We start from the raw sequence: 26342 nt of genomic DNA on the forward strand, positions 1-26342 counted from the left end.
ATCTTTAAACACGTACTGCATCAACAAAAGCCAAATCTGAGGTGTCAACAAACAGAAGTCACTCTTATTCTAGAAAGAGACCTTAAAAGTAACTAGCTTGGTGCCAATTAGAGGCAGGGCAGGCTTACTTACGCACTGCTGCTTAACACACCCACTCGCCCTGACTAAACTGCTTTAAAATCGGGGAGTTATTTTCTAACAACCCTTTTGAAATGCTATTCAGAGATGAACTTTACATTTCTATGTCACCGCAAGATGCTGCTCCCCAACACAGCAACACCAGGCATTTCAATTAAATAATTTTATTGGGGAGAAAAAAAAAAAAAAAACCACTGTGAGCACCAGAGCAAGAAAAGTGTATTATTCAATCAGTTTCCCAGATCACATGCCAAGAACACAACGCTCAGGGTGGGCCTGGCAGACGGTCCACAACCAGCAGGTGCGTTCAGCTTGAATGGACCGGGGTTCCACAGTGTTTGTGCCACAAGTCAATGGCCTTGCTCACGATCGCGTCTGAGCTGTCCTGGGGAATCTGTGGACAAGCAAACCAGTCTTTGTGAAATTGTAGTGTTGACAACTTCAGTGTCTTCCCTCATTCGCTGTGGCATAAAATTCACTACCATGGGAGTTTTCACTGTTTTTCAGAAAGTGACAGCATAAAAGGCTTGTATCACATGCTACCTGAAGACAGGAAAGGGCTCCAGTGTCAGCCTGCCTGGGTTCAAATCCTGCACTGCTCACTAACTGTGCATCCCCGGGCGGGTTACCTAAGCTACCTGGGTTTCGAATCCCCATCTCTAAAATGGGGGAAATGATAGCCCGACTTCGCAGAGCTGTTCACAGTATGACATGAGATAATCCATGGAAAATACTTAGCACAGGCCTGGCACTGTTAGCCACTTCTGGTTATAATGATGATTATTCGTTTATTCAACGCATATTGACTCAGTACTTTATTATAATTTACCAGGCCATTATTCAAATGTTCATACTATTTTAAAAATGAATAGATTTGGGATTCTGTGAAAATCATTCAGGCATAAGTCTCTTTAATCCTATTTCTTGCCTGGTAAAGGGTATTCCAAGATACATAGGGAGGGAAAAGTTAATTTCGTTACCATTGCCTTTTTCAGCAATATGCCAGGTTAATACTGTATATTAATAAACCCAACTGGGATTACACCAGAGACAGTAACAGAAATGAAATGGCTTACAAAATCCTCCAAAATACAGAATCCCTTTTGAACTGATAAAAATTACTCATTGTAAAATGAGAGATCTCACCTTTTCCTTTTCCTGACATGACTGATGATAGTCACATGGAGGATGAGACTCTGGTTCTAAGTGGACACATTCACAAGATGGTCTCAGACCATCATCTCCCAAAGACAGGATGCAAACTAATCCTCAGGCCAACTTCAGACCAAACTTTTTCAGGGAAAAATGTTTCTTATAATGTAAAAATATACTGTATGATTTCTCTGGAATAATCTAATGTAACAGGAAAATCTGACTTGCTAAGGTGACTTCATTTCTAGATTCAAAATCAAATCAAATTATTATTTCTCTTAAATAATTTCTCTAAAATAATCATTATTATAATTATTCTCTGAAACAGTCTAAGGTATTATTTCTCTGAAATAATCTCATGTAGTAGGAAAATCTGACTTGCTAAGGTAACTTCATTTCCAGATTCAAAATCAAATCAAAGCACACTTACATTTTCCAGAAACTTGGTTATCTTCTCTGCACTGTTCAGTGCCATAACTTTTATTTTAAAGGTTAATAAAATTTCGACAGCTACGAAAACTAGGATCTTACAGGATCCACTCACAACTTTATCCCAAACCCTACAAAAATAAGGAGATATAATCAAATTACATGAGTTTGAGCATTATGCTTAGCCTAGACATCTCAAATTACAAAATAAAATCAAATTGCTCCAATTTTATGTAAAAGCTTCAAAGAACAACTTTTATGAAATAATCATCAAAACAACAACAAAATACAGAAGCCATTTGAAATCTATTCTAGATACAATCAGCACTAGAAGGAAAAAGGAAAGTTCACTAAAAATTACTGCTCCACTAGGCATCTACCAAAATCATACTCCCTCATGTTGTGAACCTGACATTTTTGAGGAAGAAAAACAAAATCCTAAACTAATGGTATATATTCTGCTAATATTCTGTAATGCTATAATTATAGCCTACTAAGGGACAACAAAAGATGTACATGAAATGCGATAAATTCAGTTTCATTGCCAGTGATTCTGGGGACAGACTCCTTAAACTTCTCGAAGCGCTTAAGGAGCCAGTTACTGAGCTATAAACACTCTAAAATAATAATTCTGATCATTCCCATAACTCCTAAAAGTTGGTATTCTACTTGATATACTTAGTTACATATTATCTTATAATGTTCTCTGTGTACTGCACTATTCAGTGCCATAACTTATTTTAAGAGTTACTATTCTACTACATCACAAAGTCTTAATGGGTGGCACCCGGACTCCGAAATACCCAGACATGTCTGAAACTGACTGGAAGAACTTGGTTTGAGTCTCAAATCTTTGACTGCCTTCAGCTTCTTTAAAGATATCATGATGAAACTAATACTCAGATTTCTGGTTAGAGGAGGATTTGTCACATTTCTGGAAAAGAGGAGCTGACGCTTATATAAACTCGTGGAGACCATTTGAGGTGTGACTACTTCACAGCATCTAATGCACTGAGGGCCCTCAATTTTTCTAACTATATATTCAAGAATAAGCATAATCATGTGCTGTTATGGTAGCTGCTAGAGGACTGAGCTTCAAATTACTGTATTGTTCTAAAGCAAATTTATACTCTGAGGGATGACCGCATGAAAGGCCAGAACTCTGCTCTAATGCCAAGCCTTCAATATGTCTTCGAAAGACATACTTGCCTCTGTAAACTGGATTCAGGCAAACATCCCGCAAAGCACCTCTTGAACCAGAGATCATAAGGAAGTCTGGGCGCCGCGGAACACATCTTCAGATGAGTCAGCAGTCTGCCATCTTCCAGATTCAAGTATTGTTCAAACGCTTTTGGCTAAAGATTAAGCAAGAACAGAGATGATTCATTTCCTGTGTCATAGCATCATCTGATATTATAGTCTCTGATGGAAACAAAAATTACATGCTGAATTCAAGGAAGTATTAGAAAACAAAACTTCAGAATTATCCAAGTCACTTGTGACACAGCAGTTTCCTAGGTCAGCCCTAACTACAGTAACAAACCATGCAAGACTGAGGAGTTTCCCAGGACACGGGGCTCTTTCAGTGCTAAAACGGGGGTGGTCCCAGGCAAAATGGAATGGTTGGTCACCCTAATACTAACCTCACTAGCCAGATTCAACAACCTAAGGCAAAAGTCCAAAGCAAAATCCAATTGTTCTGAGGAGCTAAGGAAGGCCCATTATATTACTGGCTGGTCTAACGAGCAGTAGATTATATACTAAGGAAAAAAGGGGGAAAGAGGAAAGGTGAAACCAAAGAAATAGAGTGGGCTTAGAGTGGGGAGAGGGCACTAGGAAGAATAAGACAAAAAGTGATGCTGATGAGAAGGGGCTGACCAGTCACCGACCATCCATACACTGCCCTGGAGTGAGCACCACTGTGCACCTGTGCCAAGCAGGCTCCCACAACAGGGATGTCCAGAGGGTGAACTCTGTATTCAACACAAATGTGACTAAGATTTCTTAGAATTCAAGGGATAACTCAGAGGGAACAAAGCACCTGGATTCCACTTGGTAGCCTCTGTCTCATGAGGCCAGGTGGCAGCCAACACTAGAGGACTGGAGAGCTAATAAAGCCAGCTCCCCAAACCTGACCAAATCCATCTTGCATTGGCTGCTATATTTAGGTTGGCTGCTATATTTAGGGTCCACTGGCTGAGAAGGGGTCTAAGAGTCAAACCCTAAAGTCCACACTCACTATCTGCAGCAGTACAACCAGAGCCCACATCACTTAAGCAAATGTAAATGTTTATTTTACTCAATATCTGTAACTCTCTGCTTCTGTCAAAGAGGAAATTCATCACCTTTACAAGGTCCACTATAGTCAGAGACTGCATTTCATACAATGAATAAAGTGAAAGGTAAGAGAAAATCCCTGCCTTCAAGGAGCTTACAGCTTGAGACATACAAGTAAAGAGGTAACTACAATACACTGTAATACTGTGATGCTATGATGGGAACAAGCACAAGACGCTGGGTATATCCAGGAGAAGATCCTAACCTGGGCTGTAGGAAGCAGAAGCAGTTTCTCAGGAGAGGTGACATTTGAGCTGACCTCTGAAGAATGGACAGGAGTTAGCCAGGCAAAGAGAGGCCCGTATCATAATACCTGGTCCAGCTTTCCCCTTTCTTTTTCAGGATATCTCTTTTTCCTGTTTATCCAACCTCCCTATACTACTCAACGGTTCCTAGAGTTTCTCAATAACACTGCAGACAACTTCCCAAACAAGGAATTGTGGTTGGTTTTGCAAAGTGACTCGGTTGAAAACACACACACAGAGTTATATATTATGTCTCAGAAGAAAGAAAATTTCATCCAAAAGTCAGTACAAATAATAGACAAGATGGAGATGTGTGAACATTTTAAAACTATGTATTGCCTTTTTCCTTTATCAGACAATAAGCTCACGGGGGGAAGGTACTGTATCTGTTTTGTTCACTGCTGGTTCTTCAGTACCTAGCACATCACTTGGCATGGTAAGCACTCAATATATAACTGTTGAGTGAGCAAATCAATACCGTGAATTAATATAAAGTTGTGAATACATCAATCGACATCTTAACAATCGCTCAATGTACATCTTTTGCCAATATCTAATTAATTTTTTAAACTTTTTCCTGGTTTATTATAGCCTATTATAAGAAATCTTGAAACTATATGAAAGAATAAAGAGCATAGAGACATCAAGTACAATCACACTCCCAATGATAACTACTGGTAATACTTAGGTTATAGAGCATGTATCCTGCACACATACAGACACACTTCTCTTTCTTTTATTAGTTGAACTCATACTGAATACATGATTTAGTATTTTTCTGTTTGCACTCAACAAATTGTGGACATTTTCCCAGGTTAATGAATAATCTTAAAGGGTTAATATCCCTACCAAAAGAGAGCTTTTTAAAATGGAGAAGGAAAAAAGTCAAGAACTCTATAGGAAAAAAAAAAAATGCACCTGCCTCTTACCCATATAAAAACATGCTCAACCTACTTACAACAAAATAAACGCAATATAAAATTCCACTGAAGTATCACTTCCTACCTATCAGAATGGCAAAAATTCAAGACTAATGACATACCATGTTGGCAAGGCTGTAGGGAAACAATCTACTGGTTTTGAGGATGCAAAAGACTATGAGCTCTATGAAGGGGAATTTGGCAATATTTAGCAAAGCAATATATGCATTTACCCTTTGATCCAGCCGATCTATTTTTAGGGAATCCAACTCAATACACTAGCAAGCACATGAGAAGCTGCATGCACAAGTCTATTTACCAGTAACACTGTGTATAACAGCAAAAGACTGAAAACATCCCAAACAGCCAACAATAAAAGACAGGTTGAATAAACTACATTCACAATAGAACAGTATGAATATACTAACCTGAGAATATTGTGTAGGCTGGGCGTGGTGGCTCATGCCTGTAATCCCAGCACTTTGGGAGGCTGAGGTGGGTGATTACTTGAGGTCAGGAGTTCGAGACCAGCCTGGCCAACATGGTGAAACCCCGTCTCTACTAAAAATACAAAAATTAGCTGGCCGTGGTGGCATGTGCCAGTGATTCCAGCTACTTGGGAGGCTGAGGCAGGAGAATCACTTGAACCTGGGAGGCAGAGGTTGCAGTGAGCCGAGATTACACCACTGCACTTCAGCCTAGGTGACAGAGTGAGACTCCGTCTCAAAAAAAAAAAAAAAAAAAGAATATTGTGTAAGAATGTACACAGGACAGTAGTATGAAATCATGACAGGAATAAGGAGTATCTCTGTATACTAATATGGCATGATCTCCAGCATATAGCAGGTAAAAAGAACAAGATGGGAAGAATGTGTACTGTATGCTACTGCTTCATCTAAGAAAGAAGGTGAATTCAAATACATACGTGTATATATGTTTTTTAATGGAAGGAGCTAATATTTATATTGCCTGACCTTTTTCATACTTAGCAAATGATAGATACCATAGATGTGATTTATAATAGATAGATGTAATTTATTATAACCATAATTATGTTTTACTTCTAAACATTTAGGTTATTCTCAGTATTTCTATGACCCCCATATTCTTACTTTATGAAGACAATAAACTACACATCATCAACAGAAGGAAAAACGTGACAAAAATAGGTACTTAATCACTCTGAGAGGAATTTATATCAAACTTAGGAAGAAGTTGCTAATAGTGAATATTAAAAAAACCTCTTTAGCAGAGCTTTAAGAAACTGTGTCTATAGCAATAAAACAAAGATCACTTACATTAATGATTAACACAATTAAGTTTGAGATGGTTTAATAGAAACCTTCCATGCCACACAATTGAAGTTGGCCTCTATTCTCCTTGACAAAGAGAGACCTTGTCAAAAAAGCAGAATTCAGTATGAAAAGTTTGTAAGGAGAGAGGCTATGATGCAATCCTCGGAATCAGAATAGTAGGGCAGAATAAACACATCATCACTCAGGGGTATCCTTATCTTCTTCTGAGCCTATCATTGTCCACCATACACACATTTCCACAGAACTAAGCAGCAACCTAAACTGTGTGTTGTAAGATAGACTAAAGACAGTTTCACTAGAGAGAAAAGTTTAAGCAAATCACTTGATGCCTAAATCAAACAGCAAGCGACACAAAGGAAATTTAAGTTTTTTATACATTCTGGATGACTTTTTTTAAAACTTCATAACTACTTAAAACTACGTGCTAGACACTGTAATGCATACACCAAAAGAAGCCCCATTTTTAAAGATGAGGAAACTAAGGTTTAAGGGATATGAAGTATCTTGCTGATTCTAAAATTCATTTCTGAAAAGAAAAAGGCAAGTTCAAGAATAGCCAAGACATTTTTTAAAAAGAGCAACAATAAGAGACTTTCCTTATCAGCTATCAAAATACGCTAGAAAGTTGTATGAAATAAATCACGTGATATTGGCCCAGGAATAGACAAATAACTCAATGGAATAAAAAGGAGTCCAGAAAGAGACATAAATATATATATGTGTGTGTGTGTGTGTGTGTGTGTGTGTGTATATATATATACATATGGAAATATATATGGAAATCCAGTATATGATAAGGTGGCATTTCAAATCTGTGGAAAAAGGATGAACTCACAAATTCACAGTGTAAGTGCTGTTCTACTGCTTACTGACTGAGACCTTGGTCTTACTTAACTTCTCTGTGCTTCAGTTTCCTCATCTGTAAAAACAAAGATAATATGCTTGAATGAAGCAGCTCACTAACAATATAAATTTAGCACTGCCTGATATGAAGTACATTCTCAGTGACACATAAACCAGAGGGGAGAAGAGGAGGAGGAGGAGGAGTGATGTGTTGGTAGAAGTAGTGGTGTTGCAGGTGAGTGTAAGAGTGAAATCCAATATGTGTCTGATGCCAATCAGAAAGATAAATCCCTGACAAAGAGCTAAATTTAAAATGTTTAAGCATTTTTAAAAGTTAGGAAAAAACAGGCCGGGTGCAGTGGCTCACGCCTGTAATCTCAGCACTTTGGGAGGCCGAGGGGGGGGTGGATCACCTGAGGTCAGGAGTTTGAGACCAGCCTGGCCAAGATAGGGAAATCCTGTCTCTACTAATAATACAAAAATGAGCCAGGCATGGTGCCACACACGTGCCTATAGTCCCAGCTACTCAGGAGGCTGAGGCAGGAGAATCCCTTGAACCCAAGAGGCGGAGGATGAAGTGAGCCGAGATCACACCACTGCACTCCAGCCTGGGTGACAGAGCAAGACTCCATCTTAGAAAAAAAAAAAAAGGGAGAAAAAAAAAAAAAAAAAAAATAAATATAAAATAAAAAAAAATATTAAATCTTGGGGTTGAAAAGCGTTAATTAACCAGTAAGACACAAAAAAGCAAAAAAAAAAAAAAAATGCTGACCAATCTCATTGTATCAAAACCTAAAATTTTGTACAACAAACAGAAAGTATGTTCAACAAACATAAGGGATAAGGATAAATATCCAGGGTACAGTCAACCCTCGTATCCACTGACTCAACCAACCATGGGCCAAAAATATTTGGGAAATAAAAAATGGATAGTTGTGTCTGTACCGAACAAAGATTTTTTTGTCATTATTCCCTAAATAATACAGTATAACAATTTACATAGCATTTACATTGCATTACGTATTATAAGTAATCTAGATTTAAAGTATACAAGAAGAAATGTGTAGGTTATATGCAAATACTATGCCATTTTATGTAAGGGACTTAAACACCCATGAATTTTACTATCTCAAGGAGTCCTAGAACTAATCCCCTACAGACCCAAGAGTGACTATATACCAATAACTCTTACAAAGAAAAATGTCAACAAAACAATAGCAATATGCAAACATAACTTCACTAGAAACTGAGGACAGGTAAATTAAAATAAGATACCATTTCACCATCAGATGGAGAAAAATGTAAGACATTGATACTATCACATATTGGCAATGGGGTGGAAAATGGGAAATCTCATCATCTGTTTGGTGGGAGCATAAATTGATATGGCCTTTGGATGAGCAGTCAGGCAGTTTAAATTTTAAATATGACAAAAATTAATGAATAGATTTTACATATGTCTCCCCTCCGCTTGAGCATCTGCTTCTGCTCGTAGGTACCAAGCCTAAAGAGATATGCGTACACACAGGGAGCCTGTACAAGGGCATGCTTACTCTCAGCATGGATCTCTTATGTTTAAATACGGGAAATTCGTAACAGGAAATGCTAGGAGTAAATATTTTTTAATAGGTGGTTCTTAACGAGTGCCTTCCAATCTTTAGCTACACTTCAGAATTGCCTGGAGCTTTTAAGAATTTAGAATTCCAGGGCCCTAACTTCAGAGATTCAGATTTCACTTGTCTAGGTAGAGGAAAGGTGATGGTAATTTTTTTTTTTTTTTTTTTTTTTGAGACGGAGTCTCCCTCTGTTCCCCAGGCTGGAGTGCAGTGGCCGGATCTCAGCTCACTGCAAGCTCCGCCTCCTGGGTTTACGCCATTCTCCTGCCTCAGCCTCCCAAGTAGCTGGGACTATAGGCGCCCGCCACCTCGCCTGGCTAATTTTTTGTATTTTTAGTAGAGACGGGGTTTCACCGTGGTCTCGATCTCCTGACCTTGTGATCCGCCCGCCTCGGCCTCCCAAAGTGCTGGGATTACAGGTGTGAGCCACCACGCCCGGCCAGTGATGGTAATTTTTAAAAGCTCCCAGGTGGTACTAATAGGAAGTCAGGACTGAAAACTAGTGATTTGTCTATACTGCCTTGGAAAGTTCTCCAAGGCAGTAAGTTAAAAACAAAAATAGAACCATAGGGCCATATGAACAGTATACTACTTAATGTGAATAATCCCAGCACTTTGGGAGGCCAAGGCGGGCGGATCACGAGGTCAGGAGATCGAGACCATCCTGGCTAACATGGTGAAACCCCGTCTCTATTAAAATACAAAAAATTAGCCAGGCGTGGTGGCGGGAGCCTGTAGTCCCAGCTACTCGGGAGGCTGAGGCAAGAGAATGGCGTGAACCTGTGAGCCGAGATCACACCACTGCACTCCCGCCTTGGTGACAGAGCTAGACTCCAACTCAAAAAAAAAGAAAAAGAAAAAGAAAAATCATATATACATGCACATAAGAGAATCTTGAATAATACACACAAAGCTAATGACAAATGTTTACCTCTTAGAAGGGGAAGTGGGCAATTGCAGGGATCGGGTGGTTAGTCCAGGTCTAGGGAAATACGGATTCATCTGAATTGCTTAATTTCTTTTGAGAATGCATTCACTGCTTATGTTACGAAAAATAAAGGATGAATTTTTAAAGAATAGCATAAACTATCAAAATGCTACTGATTTACTCAAATATTAAATAAGAAAAGCTAATTAGATCATGGTATGATAAAACTGAGACCTCCTCACTTAATTAGGCAACTGACATATTTACATAAGCTCCATTTCCATGCTTAAATTATTTCTACTGAAATCAACAAAGTGGATCAAATTTCAAACTCTTAAAAATCAAATTTTGCTTAGTTGAAATATATAAAAACTGCTCTTGTAAGTGTTCTCAGAAGCTGAAGGGTCTTGCACATTGCCTTATTAATAATTAACTGCAGTGATCCTCACTGCCCATTCAACCATCATCACTGCCCCGCATCTGATCTTGCACCCTATACCACAGTTACCACTTTCAGTAGAATTTTAAAAAGAAATAACCCAATGATTTAAGACAAACAGATTTATTTTTATAAATGAGATAAATAAGAGAAAAAAAACTAGAAAAAAAAAAAAAGAAAATGGCAAAGGAAGACTAGCTTGTGTAATGCAGCAAGCACCATTCAGTGCTCTGCCTTTCCCAAGCAAGGCTATGACAGAAACAGCTCGTGCCTGCCACACTCCCATGGGCCCCTCCTATGTCACTCACAGAGCCCATGTTTTAGTAGATCACATGGCTTTTTTTAAAAAAGAACACCTTTCCCAGCCTTTACTGTAGACAAGGCAGCCAAGTGACACAGTCCTGGTCACTAACATATAGTTGACCCTTGAGCAACACGGGTTTGAATTGCAAAGGTCCCCTTAAACATGGATTTTTTGCCAGCCCCTGAGACAGCAAGACCATCCTTCTCTCCCTCCTCCCACTCAGCCTACTCTACGTGAAGACAAAGAGAATGAAGACTTTGTGATGACCCACTTCCACTTCATAAATAGAAAATATATTTCATTTTCCTTATGATTTTCTTAACATTTTCTCTTCTCTAGCTTACTTCATTACAGGAATATAGTGAATACACATATAACAAAACATGTGGCTGTGTGTGGTGGCTCATGCCTGTAAATCCCAGCACTTTGGGAGGCCAAGGTAGGCGGATCACTTGAGGTCAGGAGTTCGAGACCAGCCTGACCAACATGATGAAACCCTGTCTCTATGAAAAAAGATACAAAAATTAGCCAGGCATGGTGGCAGGCACCTGTAATCCCAGTTACTTGGCAGGCTAAGGCAGGAGAATCATTTGAACCCAGGAGGCAGAGGTTGCAGTGAGCCGAGATCACGCCATTGCACTCCAGCCTGGGCGACAGCATGAGACTCCATCTTAAAAAAACACAAACAGAAACAAAATATGTGTACAAAATATGTGTTAAATGACTGTCTATGTTATCAGTAAGGTTTCCAGTCAACAGTAAGTTATTAGTAGTTAGGTTTTGCGGGAGTCAAAAGTTATATGCAGGGTATCAACTATGCTGGGGTTGGGTCAGTTCTCTTAACCCTCCACTACTCAAAGGTCAGCTATACATGCAGAGGGAAAGCCTAATGGGCCACAGACTTGGCTGGCCTGTCCCTCTTATTCCTTTGTTTACCTTTGCCTTCCCTTTCCTTCTGCCCAGAACACAGATGTCATGGCCACTGGTCCAAGAGCCACCTTGTGAGCAGGAGGGGAAAGATCATGCCTATGAACACTGGAGCAGAATGGCAGGAGTCTGCAGCCCTCTCCATACTGTGGTTCTGCAGCACCAGCTCTGCACTGCCTGGATTCTCAGCTTCTGGTATTTGGGCTTCCCATTATATGCAGCCAAATGAAAACCTTAACGTATACAGATGGATTACTCTAGACCAGCGGATTCTAGACCAGAATAAGGAATACTATAGAGCAGGACTGGCCATCTATGGCCTGCGGCAGGGCAAATCCAGCCAGGAACATTATTTTATGCATTGTCTAAGGTTGCTTTTGTGCAACAACAGCAGAGTTGAGTGGTTACAATAGAGACCATCTGGCCCACCAAGCTGGAAATATTTAGATTATACAGCCTTTTACAGAAAACACTTGCTGAGTCCTACTGTAAAGGGTTATTCATAATTGTAGCAGCCTCAGGAGGTAAGAGCACTCCCTGAAGACCCCCAATACCATTGTTCACTCTCCAATAGCCTAAAAAAAAAAAAGTCCTCACCAACTGGGGTAAAGAATCCCGGTACTTGGTATTTAATTGGTTCACAAAGCGTCGGGTGATCCAGTAACAGTCAACGCTGTCTTCCACCATTTCCTCCATGGCTTTAGCTATAGCAAGAAATACTTCATCTTCTGGCTCCTGAAAGATTAATAATACATCTCAAGAGGAAGGCAGTGAAAGAGAGGAATACATACTTCTTTAATAAAAAATGAAACCTTGCTCCCTAAATTTTGAAAAGGCTACATTAATAAATCAAAGCGGGATCAAAAAGCACAGAGTCCATCCCTGAAGAGGGGAGCAAGGGGGAGAAAAGGATGAGTAACTACAGGGTCAGTGTTGCTTATGAATGACCAGGTTTCAGGCTGAGTGTACAGAGATGCTCCAGCTTCTAACATTAAGCCCCTCACAGAGTCAACATAAATGATAAGCAAGTCACTGACTCTCTCCACCCAAAAATATCCTCAGTACTAGGTGAGAATGTCTTTGAAAAGAGTGTAACAAACGGCACCATCAGTAATTGGAAACATCTTTCAGCACAGTAATTTGCAAATACTGAAGAGTTCCAAAAAAGACTAATAAAGCATTTGCTTTACTTCAAAGCATTCACGCATACCTTCAGAATTTTGTTTCATCTTAAGCAGTAAAAAAGTTAAAATGTTCCTAGGATCAGAATTTTGGGAATCAAAAGAATGGCATTTCTCAAACCTTGTGTCAATACTCAGAATGCGAAAGTAAACTCTCAGAGAAATTTCAACAGAAAGATCTTAGAAAAACTGGGACCTTATTTGAAAACCTCTTCTGTTTTCAAACACCATATCTTATACAAAAAGCTTTACATTTTCATCTAGGATTTAATAGCTGAAGGATTTTAATGTTAAAAAGAAACTAAGAAGTATCACAGTTTCCCCTAAAAAGTACCAACTTAAATCAAAATTGTCATTTTAATGTATTATTTCGTTCTAAGCCCTTCTTTCAACTTGTTAACATTCTATAAAATGTCAAGAAAAACAGAATTTAAATCATAGGGAATAAATTTTCTCTAAGCATTTTATTAATGTGTCAGAGGAGAATGGAAAATAAGTAGGAAGAAAAGGGAAAGGAAAAATCTCCTTTCCTGGACTCCCGTGCAGTTCTGTGCACTGTGCTTGGCACCCACAAAGGTGGCATATCACTGACTGCTCCTGACCACTGACAGGTCAAGAGAAGAGGACCCAGGTCATCCTTCCTGGCCCTGTGCCAAGCACTGCTGCACCCTCTTATTAATGCATTAAAAAATGAGGCAGAGTGGGCGCTAAGTAGGTGCTATGGTTCAAACATCTGTCCCCTCCAAAATTTACGTTGAAATTTAATCCCCAATGTGGCAGCATTGAGAAGTGGGGCCTTTAAGAGGTGACTGGATCATCAGGGCTCCGCCCTCATCAGTGGGTCAATTCATAGATTAATGGGTTATCACAGGAATGGGACTGGTGGCTTCCTAAGAAGAAGAAGAGAGTCCTGGGTGAGCATGTTGGCACGTTCAGCCCCCTCGCCATGCGATAACCTGTGCCACCTCAGGACCCTGCAGAGAGTCCTCATCAGCAAGAAGGCCTCACCAGATGTAGCCCCTGAATCCTGGACTTCCCAGTTTCTAGAATTGTAAGAAATAAATTTCTTTTTAAAATAAATTATCCAATTTCAGGTATTCTGTTATAAGCAACCAAACACAGACTAACACAATGAGGACCATGACTGGGGAGACGTGGGGTGGCAGAGTCCAAAACACTCACTCAGAAGCGTGTCTGCCTGAGGCTGCAGTAAAGGTGTCTCAGCTTGGAACACAGACAAGCTGAGTAGCGTTGAGGGGGAACCTATACCCTGTCATCTCAATTCCTTGAACTAACAGATGATCTAATTTAATGTGATATGTAATTTAAGAACTTGTGTAGTACTATCAACTTCCCTTTGCCAATAAGTGAAATTTAAAGATGATTGCTTAAATTATTCCAATTATTTTTTAGGGACCTTCTCTCTCTTGATAAACATAATAAATACAAATGATCTTTATTAGCTCTATGGTTTGTCCATGGATACCCCATCATTAACTTCAAAAAATATAAGCTATGCAATAAAAATAAATTTTGTAAAATAGGAGTGTTTCAGCAAATCCATTTGAACAATTCACTGTTTTAGCCAAACAACACTTTAATTTCATACTGATAGAAATAAAGAATGAGAAGGGAAAACTCTTCCTTAGAGAAGAATGCCAACTAATACATGCAAAAAGAATGAGGGAGTTAGATCACCATTTGGCAACCAGCATGGTAAAAATTGGTTCAGGCAAGAATAAGAACCATTAGTGGATGGCTATTTACAAGTCTCAAAGTACTTCCCCACAGTTACTTATTAATTACAAAGAGGAAAATAGTAACCTTATAGTGGAGAAACTCCGCAGACACCATCTTACCCAAGTGATCACAGTTAGCAGCAACAGTAACGAGTCCCATACTTCTGTAGTATTCCTGCCAATAATGCGTGACCAGAGTTTAATCATGGAGAAACATGAGACAAACCCAAATTGAGAAATGCTTTACTGGCCAGGGCTCTTCAAACGTGTCAAGGTCATGAAAGACAAAGACTGAAGAACTGTTCCAGGCCGGGCACAGTGGCTCACGCCTTAATCCCAGTACTTTGGGAGGCCAAGGCGGGTGAATCACCTGAGGTCAGGAGTTCAAAACGAGCCTGAACATAGAGAAATCCCGTCTCCACTAAAAATACAAAAATTAACCGGGTGTGGTGGTGTGCGCCTGTAATCCCAGCTACTCCGGAGGCTGAGGCACAAGAATCGCTTGCAACCGGGAGGCAGAGGTTGTGGTGAGCCGAGATCGCACCATTGCACTCCAGCCTGACAAAAAGAGCAAAACTCCGTCTCGGAAAAAAAAAAAAAAAAGAACTGTTCCAGATTAAAGACTAAGACGTGGCAGCTAAATGTAATGTGTGATCTGGAACTGGATCTTGGATCAGAAGAAGAGCATCAGTGGGACATCAGCAAAATCCCAATGAGGCCTACAGAGAAGCTCCCAGTATTGTGACTCTGTGGTTTTGATCATTACATTATGGTTGTATGAGATGTAACATTTGAGGACACTGGGAGAAGGTATTTGAGAACACTTTACTATTTTTGCAACTTTTTTCTACATCCAACATTATTTTAAAAGTTAAAAAATAAAACTTTTTTAGAAATAGTCAAATGAGAATACTCATGAGCAAAAGTTCAATAAGGAATAGGATACTTACATAGTGGTTTTCAAGTGTCTCCCCACAAAGAGAAACAGTAATTAAAAAGGGAAAAATAAACAATTTCCAGTGGAAAACTCCAGCAGGCACCACCCTCGCCAAGTGATCCAAGTTAACACTACCTCTTATGGGGCAAATCCACACTATGTGCCTCCTGATAAGAATCACAGAAAAGGAGATAGCATCACCCACCTGGTATCCCCACCAAAAATGAATAACCTGAATCTAATCAGGAGGGAGCACCAGACAAACCTAAATTGAGGGGCTTTCTTCAAAGCATCTGATTATGCCCTTGAAAAATGTCCAAGCCATGAAAGATTAAAACAAGACAGAACTGTCCCAAGTCAAAGGAGACTAAAGCAACATGATTACCCAGTGCAAAGCCTAAACCAGGATCCAATCCTCACCCAGAACTTTGACTGTTTGCTTATTTGTGAAGGCATTATTGGTCAAATTCAAATGGAGTTGGTAGATGAGATGTTACTATTGTAACAATGTTAACGTCTTAGTTTTGAGGACTGTACTATGGCTATCTACAGGGGTGTCCTGTCTTTAGGAAGTGTACACTGAAGGAATCTGAGGTAGTAGGGAACCCTGTCTGCATCTTATTCTCAAATGATTTAGGGAAAAAAAAATGTGTTTAAAAAATACATCTTAAAATGACAAAGCAAAACAGATGCACATAATGTTAACAACTGGAGAATCTGAGTAAAGGGTATATGCAAATTCTTGGTAGTATTCTTGCAACTTTTCTAGAAGTTTGAAATTACTTCAAAATAAAACGTATTTTAAAAAAACAAAAAAAAAGAAGGTTGGGTCAGAATGTACATGGCCATGAATGCCAAGTAAAGACGTGTCACTTTTATACTAATAACAATAGGGAACCACCGAAGGGTTTTAAGGCAAAGCATGATGTAATCAAAGGCTGGCAAGATGGAACAGTCTAGAGTTGAGTTTAGTGTCAGACAAGAGCGACCACTAACCAGTGGAAAAGAGGGACTTCGAGGTAACTTCCCAGACTCCAGCTGATACATGCGGAGGTAGACTTCAGCCTGAGGTGTGGCATCACTAACAAAGCGAACGACTTTCAGGGCATGAAGGACATCCGAGTACTGCTCCTTACGATACATCATCACCTTGGCGTGGGACTCATGGTGTGGAGGCAGTATTCCTAGAGAGAATAGGAAAAATGAAAAAAGGACAAAATACTGAGTCATCACTCCAAATCCCTCATCTATGAAAGAGGATGCTATGAGAAGCGACCCAACACAGTTAGGCTAGAATTCACACAGATATTTAAGTACCATATAGAATCTCTTTTAGAAATTCTCACTATAAAACAATCTTAAATGTGAAATATTATCAATGTTTGAATGCTGAGGCATCATTGATATAAGAACACTGGCAAAGCCCTTGAATAAGTGTGAATAACAATAACAATAAGATTAAGAATAACATTAATCTTAATGTTAATACATTCAAGATTAACAACCACATCAATTATAACAATGGTTTAATTTAATTTATGGCAGCCTCAGGCTGCCTTTAGCTCCCCAGAGGGTCTCACCCTCGTCTTTGTACTTGACCCCTACATCTCAGAACCACCAACAGCCCATTGAATTCTTCTCTTCCCCAACAGTTAAAACTTGCTCACTAAGTATCCTATCCTCCAGGTCACAAAAGACCTTAATCTTCATTGGTGAGGCCACCTTACATGACATTTCTATGACACATTAAGCTCATAACCCATTTAAACATGGTGTCATATCTTTTTTGCAAACAAATGGCTCTGAGAAAACATAGTGGAAAGACCACTAGACAGGCCAGCCATCCGGGTTCTAGCCTCAGATTGGATAATACTAGGACTCTCAAATGTGTCTGTCTTTCTGGGTATTTGTTTCCCCATCTGTCAGAGGCAGGAAACGGGACAAGCATTTCACCAAATGCTTCTCCACAGAATGCTAACCCCAAGAGAAAACAAAATGCCATCGTCAAACAGATTTGGGAAATGGTGACAATGAATTTTCATGGCTCTAAGTTTTGCCATAAAGAAAAACATTTTAGGCCAGGTATGGTGGCTCATGCCTATAATCCCAGCACCTTGAGAGGCCAAGGCAGGCAGATCACTTGAGCCCAGGAGTTTGAGACCAGCCTGGGCAACTGAGTGAAGGTATCTGAGAAACCCTGTCTCTACAGAAAAATTAGCCAGGTCCGGTGGCACATGCCTGTAGTCCCAGCTACCCGGGAGGCTGACGTGGGAGGATCACCTGAGCCTGGGAAGTAGAGGCCATAGTGAGCTGTGATCGTACCACTGCACTCCAGCCTGGGAAACAGAGTAAGACCCTGTCTCAAAGAAAACAAAACAAAACAAAACAAAAAAACATTTTATTTACTCGAGCCTCATTAAACTTAATGAGGCTCCACAGAAACACAGACTCTGGAGCAAAGTTGCTGGGTTTAAATTCCAGCTCTACAATTAACTGGCTGGGTGGTGAGCTCTAGCAATCGCTTCATCTCCCTATGTCTTAGCTTCCCCATCTGAGAAACGGGAATAACAGTACCTAATATCATACAGTTGTTGAGGTGAATAAACAGATCAATATACACAAAGCATTCAGGAGAGTACTCGGCAAACACTAAGCTAGTGTAAGTGTGAGCTAGTACATTTGACTATGAATCCCTCTTTGGTGCAAAATGCCACATGTTTAGTATTCTAACGAATACCCCAGAAAACAAAAACGATAGTAGCTAATATGATACCATGTTAATGTTAGAAAAAAAACTTGCTTAAATGTTTTCTTTTCCCTGAAATAAATCTTTAACTCATCATTGCTATGAGACTGTGAGCCAGGCTTCCAGAAAAGCCAAGGGAACATGCTAAAGAGTCTCCTACATCTCGGCTAATACAGATTAAACAGCTGTGACCGAACCCTCATCACACTTGTAGAGGCAGCACGTTAACCCTTAAACCTGTATTCTAAGAGCTGGTCCTAAAAAGCCTCCTTCTGATATTTAACTAAAATAGTATCAGGAAGTAGGCATTTGAAGTAAAGATCCCTAAATAATCAAAACTCTGGGCTAGGAAGAGTCAGGCTGTGTCCTACACAGCGCGGCAGGCTCTAAACTTCCAGTGCCTTTTCCTCAAAAAATAACTATGACATGATAAAGGAAGGTGGGCTGGGTGCGGTGGCTCACGCCTGTAATCCCACCACTTTGGGAGGCCGAGGCTGGTGGACTGCCTGAGCTCAGGAGTTCGTGACCAGCCTGGGCAACATGGTGAAACCCCATGTCTACCAAAATACAAAAAATTAGCCGGGCATGGTAGTGCCCACCTGTAGTCCCAGCTACTCGGGAGGCTGAGGCAGGAGAATCACAATCTATCTTACCTTCAAATGAGTTTCACAAACGTAAGCTCAAATCCTAGCTCTGCCATTTACAGGCTATAATGCCTTAGGCAAGTTATTTAGCCTCAGAGAGTCTTCTTCCTCACCTGCAAAATTAGGATACCAATACCTGCTTCACAGGAGATTCTAGGATTACTCTGTACAATCTGTGAAAATGACTTAGCCTACTGATAGGCACACAGGGATGCCCAATAAGGAGCAATCATAGTTTATATCCTTCAAGGAATTTAGTCCTCACCACTATCTTACAGTTAACAAACTGTAAGTTTTTTGGTTTTTTTTTTTTTTGGAGACGGAGACTTGCTCTGTTTCCAGGCTGGAGTGCAGCAGTGCCATCTTGTCTCACTGCAACCTCCGCCTCCTGGCTTCAAGAGATTCTTCTGCCTCAGCCTCCTGAGTAGCTGGTACTACAGGCGCACGCCACCACGTCCAGCTAATTTTTTGTATTTTTAGTAGAAAGGGGTTTCACCATGTTGGCCAGGATGGTCTCAATCTCCCGACCTCGTGATCTGCCCTCCTTGGCCTCCCAGAGCGCTGGGATTACAGGTGTGAGCCACCGCACCCAGCCAAAAATACTTCTTTTATGAAAGAAAAGGAGGATGGTAATGGATAGGAATTATATGCTCCAGCAGGCTCAGCGATGGGAGGGGAAAGAAAATCTTGGGCTCAGAAGAGATGCTGCCAGTTACTCATGGCACTTAATTCATGTTTTCCTCCATAGAAACTAAGTAAGATCAGTTTTCCTTCTCATCCAGCCACTCACACCGCTGGAATTCAGTCATTCACTCTTCTAGGGAGTAGTAAGTCTCCAATTCCTCTTTGACTCATTAGGAAGTTATACCTTTATAGCTGAGAATCACAAAATATTACAAACTTAGAGCTAAAAACTAGGAGTAATTTACCTCAAAAGCCTCAGTTTATAGATGCAAAAAATGCGTCCAAGAGGGCTCGCCTTCCTCCAGGTCACCCAGCTGATAGCAAAGCCTAAACCAATTCTCATTCCTCCTAGTCCAGTGCTCTTCCCAGATCTTGTCTCAGGAACATACACTATTTTCTCTTCTATAGTATCATTAATAGAACAGAAAATAATGAGCGGTAATTGAACCTCCTGGGGAAGATCCAATATTCAATAAAAGGCCTAAACAAATTTTCCTTTTTTCTGACTGATAAGATAGCAAATGATCCCATTATTCAATATTTTTGAAGATAAATCTTCCAAGTCCTGGGTCTCATACCTAGAAGCACCTTCCATACCAATGCACGGTACATGGATGGGAGAGGGAACCTCTGACTAAAAGTACAAAGTTTCTCTGTATCTAGAGGAAGAAGAAAACAATTGTTAGAAGCTTTTCATGCTGATCACAGTATGTCAAAGCACATTTCATTTTTTAAAACTGAAAGAATAGTTAAGACATTTCTTCAGGGGATGTCTACCATATGGTCAGTAAGTTTAGAAGAAGTAATACTAGTCTGATTTCTAGCCCAAGACTTCTGCCAACTAAGTTATTTAAAAACAATTTGTGGCCAGGCGCAGTGGCTCACACCTGTAATCTCAGCACTTTGGGAGGCTGAGGCGGCTAAATCATTAGAGGTCAGGAGTTTGGGACCAGCCTGGCCAACATGGCGAAACACCATCTCTACTAAAAATACGAAAATTGGCCAGGTATGGTGGCAAACACCTGTAGTCCCAGCTAGTCAGGAGGCTGAGACAGAAGAAACACCTGAACCCAGGAGGCAGAAGTTGTAGTGAGCCAAGATCATGCCACTGCACTCCAGCCTGGGCAACAGAGTGAGACGCTGTCTTAAAAAAAATAATAATAAAAATAAAAACAATTTGCATTTCACAGCATTGGAGATGCATTTTGCATATATTACTACATTCCCTATAACAGTGGTAGTTATTAATTACAGGGTTATTTCATTTAATTCACATTGCAAGCCTGTTAGGTAGTTCTTGTTCTAAAAATGCAGAAACTGAAGTTCAAAGCAGTTAAATGATTTGATCAAACTAACACAGCTAGTAAGTGGTGCAGTCCACCTTCAAAACCCTACATTTTCCAGTAAATTAGTTAGTTCCCTGACCCTCAATTCTTCTACTTATCAAAGGAGAATACCAGACATACTAAAGCAAAGACTGTACAGTTGAAGATCAAAGATAAGGTGAGAAATGTTTCAGAAACTTTAAAAGTACTCTATGCAAATAAAGTATTACCTTTAAATATGGTTCAGTTGATTTTACTTTAGTCAACAACAGACCTTATTCAGACTGGCTTAAAACAAACTAAAATGTCAATATACAATGTACTCTTAGTATTTCCATAGAAGAAAATCATGGGCTGAGCGTGGTAACTAACGCCTGTAATCCCAGCACTTTGGGAGGTCGAGGTGGGTGGATCACTTGAGGTCAGGAGTTTGAGACCAGCCTGACCAACATGGTGACTGTCTCTACTAAAAACACAAAAAATAGCTAGGAATGGTGGCGTATGCCTGTAATCCCAGCTACTTAGGAGGCTGAGGCAGGAGAATCGCTTGAACCCAGGAAGTGTAGGTTGCAGTGAGCCCAGATTGCACCACTGCACTACAGCCTGGGCAACAGAGTCAGACTCGGTCTCAAAAAAAAGAAGAAAAAAATCATGACCAGAGTTATTGCAAATTTACCTAGATAATACATGAAAACATATAGGTTCAATAAAAGAAAAAATATTAACGACTTTCTTAAGAAACCTTTCAAAAACTTCTGACCCTCAGCGAAATATAAATTTGAAAAATCTGTAACTTTTCTCAAAATACACCATTCTGCTTCAATACGTCACTAAAAAATACAACAAGCAACCAATGCTTCTGGATGTCTTTTAAGAAAATACTTACTTCAGAACACATGGAATGACTGAGAACCAATGAGATTAATTTTAAAAAGTACTCACCCAGACGGTCATCTTTCAGGAGAATTTCTAATGATTTCTTTTCTTCAACTCCACGAAACCCCACTTTCTCATAATACACTGAACGAAAGTTTCTCTGAGAGTCGTCAGTCATATTTCATTCTTGGAGGAGACACAGAGAGAGAGACGAAGGGGAAAAGTGAGTGTAGAAACAATGAGTCAAGAATTAGAATAATTTTCAATGATGTTCTCCACCTTTTCAATAAATCTGATGTACCCTTGCATAGGACCCAATATTGAAGATTTCCTTTTACTCAGTTCTACAACCATCCACCTATGCATCTTGGCCATAAACCAAGATATAAAAGTTCTCTGAGCTGCTAAAATAGATGGCACAAGGTTTATGCACTAGGTTTCCCACTATACCTATGAGTGCCTAGCACAATAGAACATTCTGTAGTTATTATAAATGTGCAAAGAAAAAAAAAAAGTGAAATGGAAGCCAGGCAAGATATGTCAAAAAAAACTATACTTGAACAGTATACACTATGATTTCATTGTTTGTTTTTTACAAATTTCATGTATTTTAAAAATTAACACTCTATTCCAAAATGTTAGCAATGGTTATCTTTAGGTAGTAGGATTCCAGATGATTTTAATTTCCTTTCTTTAGCTTAGTTATGTTTTTTTAAATGGGCATTTTGCAAAATGAAAAATTAAGTTATATAAAAGTAAAAAGCCACGAGTTCCTCACTTTTCTTTTAAACACAATTCTATTAAGTGTAACTATCAAAATTCAAAACTTACAACAGATAAATTGCATTAAATTATAAGGAGAAGAGAGTAAAGAATGTAGCCGATTGACAGTGATCCTAAGGTCAGAGTTGAAGCCAGAAAAACGATTTAAAATCTATCGCAAGAACTCAAAAAGTTCAGTGGTCTCAGGTTCCTTCACAGTAACCTTCATAATACTGGAGGTAACTCATCCAAAAAAAGACCAAATTAGATTTGGCGTTTCAAGAACAGAAAAGATGTGATGCATTTCCCAAAAAAGCACGGCACTGCCTCACGCAAATGCTTCCAGGCTCTGTGCACAAGAGTAAATCTTCAGGTTTAAACATCCTGAGACGTCCCCAGTGAGCAGGGGAGGGCTTCCTTCCTTATTGAAAAGATATCCTCTGAACCGATCCAGTCACAGGAAAGATTAGGATTCGTTTAGTAAATGAAATGCTAAAGGGCTCTGAGCTTTCGGGAACAGATGTCTTAAAAATAAAAAAGTCAGCAGCATAAAACGCGTAATGAGTGTGGGGATTTATTTTTTTTTTTAAGGCATCCAAACAGTTGCATGACGATTCGGTCGGTCCCTGTTGTCTAAGGACACCCATTCTTAGATTGCACTACAATGACAAAGGCATCCTCTAGGAGGAAACATTGCAAATAAAATCTCCTGCCCATGCGCGTCCACCTGATGGGAAAAGTAAAAACACCGTGGTCCAAGACCCCAGGTCCCATTCTCTCTAGGATGGATGCTTCACCTCTAGAAGTGGAAACACGCCCGGGTTGAGACTAAGTGGTCCGGAGAAGCAGAGGAAGCCGTGCCCTGTGCGCTGACCGACCGCCGGGCAGGCGGGCACCGTTGGGGCCCAGGGCCAGGAGGGGCGAGTCCTGCGGGAAGGAGAGAGACGGCGAAAACACCTGGGACACACGAGCGCGCCCCGACGGCCCGGGTGAAAACCAGCACCGCTGCCGCCGCCGCCGGATGTGACATCAACTCCAGGTCGAGGGGCGGGCACCGGGCTGGCGCATGCGCAGAGGGCGCGCGCAGGAAGCTCCACCCTCACTCCGGGAAGCTCGGGTTTCGTTGGTGAAACCCAACGGGATAAAGAGCTAGGCTCGCCTCCAGGCTCGTGTAGTTTCTCCCACCCTAGGCACCCGGGCCTTTGCTACCCCGCAAAATCTCGCGACCATTTACTCCGGCCGTCCGAAGGCGCGTGCCTGGGTTGCACTGCCGTCTCCGGTCTTCGAGGTTCCTGCCTAGGGGAGACCCGAGCCCTAGCTAGGGCCGTACTTAAGCTGCCTGCGTGCAGGACCCGAGTTTTGCTTTTGCTGATTTCCTCCCCACCCCGGGTATGTGGGAATAAATGGAAGACCATCTGAACGAAAAGAGCAAAGGCGTCAGCCACTGTCCCTTGCCTTTGGGGAGGGACGCAAAGGCAGACAGAGGAGTGGGGACGCTTTAGGGTGGACAAAAGGGAAGGCTTCAGGTGTGCGCAGACCGGAGTCTGGAGGCGGCTCCCTAGAAGTGGAATATCCCAGGGATTGGTTAGGGGGCATAGTTGCCTTTCTCTGGTCGGTCCTAACTTGGAAGCAAGGACAAAAATTAAGAAAGCTATCAGTTATTAAGTCCTGGCCACTTGAGCCCAGTTGTTACAGAAGTTATTGTTCAGCTTCCTAGACTGTTGCTAGAGACGGCAATCTGGCTTCCTGCAAGTCTGATTTAGAGCAGGCAGGCTCCCTGGGTTGCTTATTGTAGATAACGGACTGGTTTTCCGGGCAGGTTGCTGCAGGTTGTGGATTAGAGGTCTGTTTTTATATTAGGTTTGGCCATTGTCTTAGTATATTCAGCCTCTCAGGTAAAATACTATAAAATGGGAGAATAATGAAAGTTAAAAAAAGATGTGCTAAATACAAGCTCCGATTTGTTATTAGTAGGTCTAACAGAACAAAGTTACTCTTTAAAGTAGCTACTAACGCTTACAAATGCTTGCTTTCTATTTCTGTGCTTGCCTCACTGGTCCACCGGCTGACCAGCAGTGCCCAAGTAGGTTTTTAAACCGCCAGGGTTTGAGAGAAATCCCCAGTGATGGGTATCGTCCCTTTGAAAGTCCAAATCTCTACCAAATAAACCACACAGATGCCAAGCTTTAGAGGAAACTTAGGACTATCAACAGTGCAGAAGTCCAGTTATAGTGCAGACAAATGTGTGGTATAATGGCTAGACAGAACTTAAAAATGAAGAAACGTGTGGTGGTTGAACTCAAACACTGATGCCCCTCCCCACCCCCTTACCACCACCATCTTTAGTTCCTCAGTACTGGCGTACGAAACCTTACTTGGGTAGTGTTCACATGAGTAAGCAGAGTTCTTCAAGTTACCTTACACAGGTTCCATTTACTTGATCTAAACCTTGGGCCGGTCACTAACTTTTACAATTTCCTTTTCTTGTCTTTAAAATCATCACCAGGACTGGGCGCGGTGGCTCACGCCTGTAATCCCAGCACTTTGGGAGGCTGAGGCGGGCGGATCACCTGAAGTCAGGAGCTCGAGACCAGCCTGGCCAACATGGTGAAACCCCATCTCTACTAAAAATACAAAATTAGCCGGGCGTGATGGCGCACACCTGTAATCCCAGCTACTCCAGAGGCTGAGTCAGGAGGATCACTTGAACCGAGGAGGCGGAGGTTGCAGTGAGCCGAGATGGCACCACTGCACTCCAGCCTGGGCAACAACAGCAAAATTCCATCTCAAAAAATAATAATAGAATAAAATCATCACCAATAGTGTTGATTATATAGAAGGTGGGAAGGGTTAAATGAGAAAGTATGTAATGTACTTGGCATGGTGCCTGGCATGTGGCACAGTAGGGATATATGTGAATTGGCTGTGTCAAGATCAATTAAAAATACAAAGATGAGTCTCTAAATCATTTTATTTGGGAAAACAGAATTGCAGTTCAGGGCATACACACAGACTTGGGTGGTCTTCAGAAGAACAAAGAGATGGTTGGAGGTTTCATTAGAGAAATGTTATGTATTGCCTTGAAAGATAGCTCATTGACCCTAAGCAAAGTTTTTAGGAGCAGGCAAGCTCTAATTTGTGAGAGAAGGTGGTAAGTAAAACTAGTCTTAGAGTTTCAGCAGCTACTAGGTAAAACTGGTCTTCAGGTTATATAGCAGGTCACCTTGGCAGCTGGCTTTCAATATAATTCCTGGGCAGGCACTTTGTGCCCCAAATGCTTTCTCTTCTCCCTCATTTCTGGACTCTAATTTATCTGGGTATGACAAGATAACTCCAATTCATATAATCAGTTTTCAAGGCTGCTATTCACTGAATGGTGACAGCAATATGGGTGCCTTCAACTGCCCTTCATTCTGTTTTTTGATGAGCTGATAACAGAATATGTGGAAGCTTCCCTAAGAGATAACACCCTGAGACTTTGGTCAACTCTGCAGCCAGAATGAATCTAAAAATATCCCTCCTCTGCACAAAATCCTTCAGTGGCTCCCCATTTCTCTCACAGGAAAAACTGAAGTACTCACAACAGCCTAACAACACTTCTCATGGTCTACCTTCTCTTACCTCAATCTCAGCTACTATGAGTGACTGCCTTGCCTTAGGACCTTCTCACATTCCCTCTGCCTGCAACACGTTACCCTCTGCTTGCCGCATGGGCCACTCGCTCACCTCAGTTGTGATCAAATGTCCCCTCCCAGAGGCTACTCTCCCCACCCCACCTAAAATTGCAACACTTTACTTGAATCCCAATCCCCTGTATGCAGTTCTACCTTTTCCTTTTTCCACAGCACTGATCC

General features: G+C 40.8%; 1 protein-coding gene across 7 annotated transcripts; it reads right to left on the reverse strand.

The window, feature by feature from the left end:
- Positions 1-286: 286 nt before the first annotated feature.
- TBC1D7 (TBC1 domain family member 7) lies at positions 287-23558 on the reverse strand. 7 transcript variants are annotated; one of them, XM_025382686.1, is made up of 8 exons: positions 23446-23558; positions 21793-21912; positions 20104-20184; positions 16448-16635; positions 12192-12329; positions 2929-3074; positions 1721-1850; positions 287-532 (listed from the first exon to the last, which is right to left on the reverse strand). In XM_025382686.1, the coding sequence occupies exons 2-8, from the start codon at positions 21902-21904 to the stop codon at positions 446-448; spliced, it is 882 nt and encodes a 293-aa protein (XP_025238471.1). In that variant the 5' UTR covers positions 21905-21912; positions 23446-23558; the 3' UTR covers positions 287-445. The 7 variants fall into 7 exon arrangements, with proteins under 7 accessions (XP_025238471.1, XP_025238470.1, XP_025238469.1 ...); XM_025382685.1 differs by having other exon boundaries at positions 23306-23558; XM_025382684.1 differs by having other exon boundaries at positions 23286-23558.
- Between the last annotated feature and the right edge of the window lie 2784 nt (positions 23559-26342).

This window comes from Theropithecus gelada, chromosome 4 (assembly GCF_003255815.1).
Source record: "Theropithecus gelada isolate Dixy chromosome 4, Tgel_1.0, whole genome shotgun sequence".
Classification (NCBI taxonomy): Eukaryota; Metazoa; Chordata; class Mammalia; order Primates; family Cercopithecidae; genus Theropithecus; species Theropithecus gelada.

Excerpts from the sequence above, each read along its gene's own strand:
- TBC1D7 (XM_025382686.1), bottom strand. The coding sequence starts at position 21,904 with ATGACTGACGACTCTCAGAGAAACTTTCGTTCAGTGTATTATGAGAAA. Across the intron at positions 20,185-21,792 it reads CCTGAAAGATGACCGTCTGG|ATACAGAGAAACTTTGTACT; the intron begins GTGAGTACTTTT and ends TTCTTCCTCTAG. Across the intron at positions 533-1,720 it reads TAACCAAGTTTCTGGAAAAT|ATTCCCCAGGACAGCTCAGA; the intron begins GTAAGTGTGCTT and ends GCTTGTCCACAG.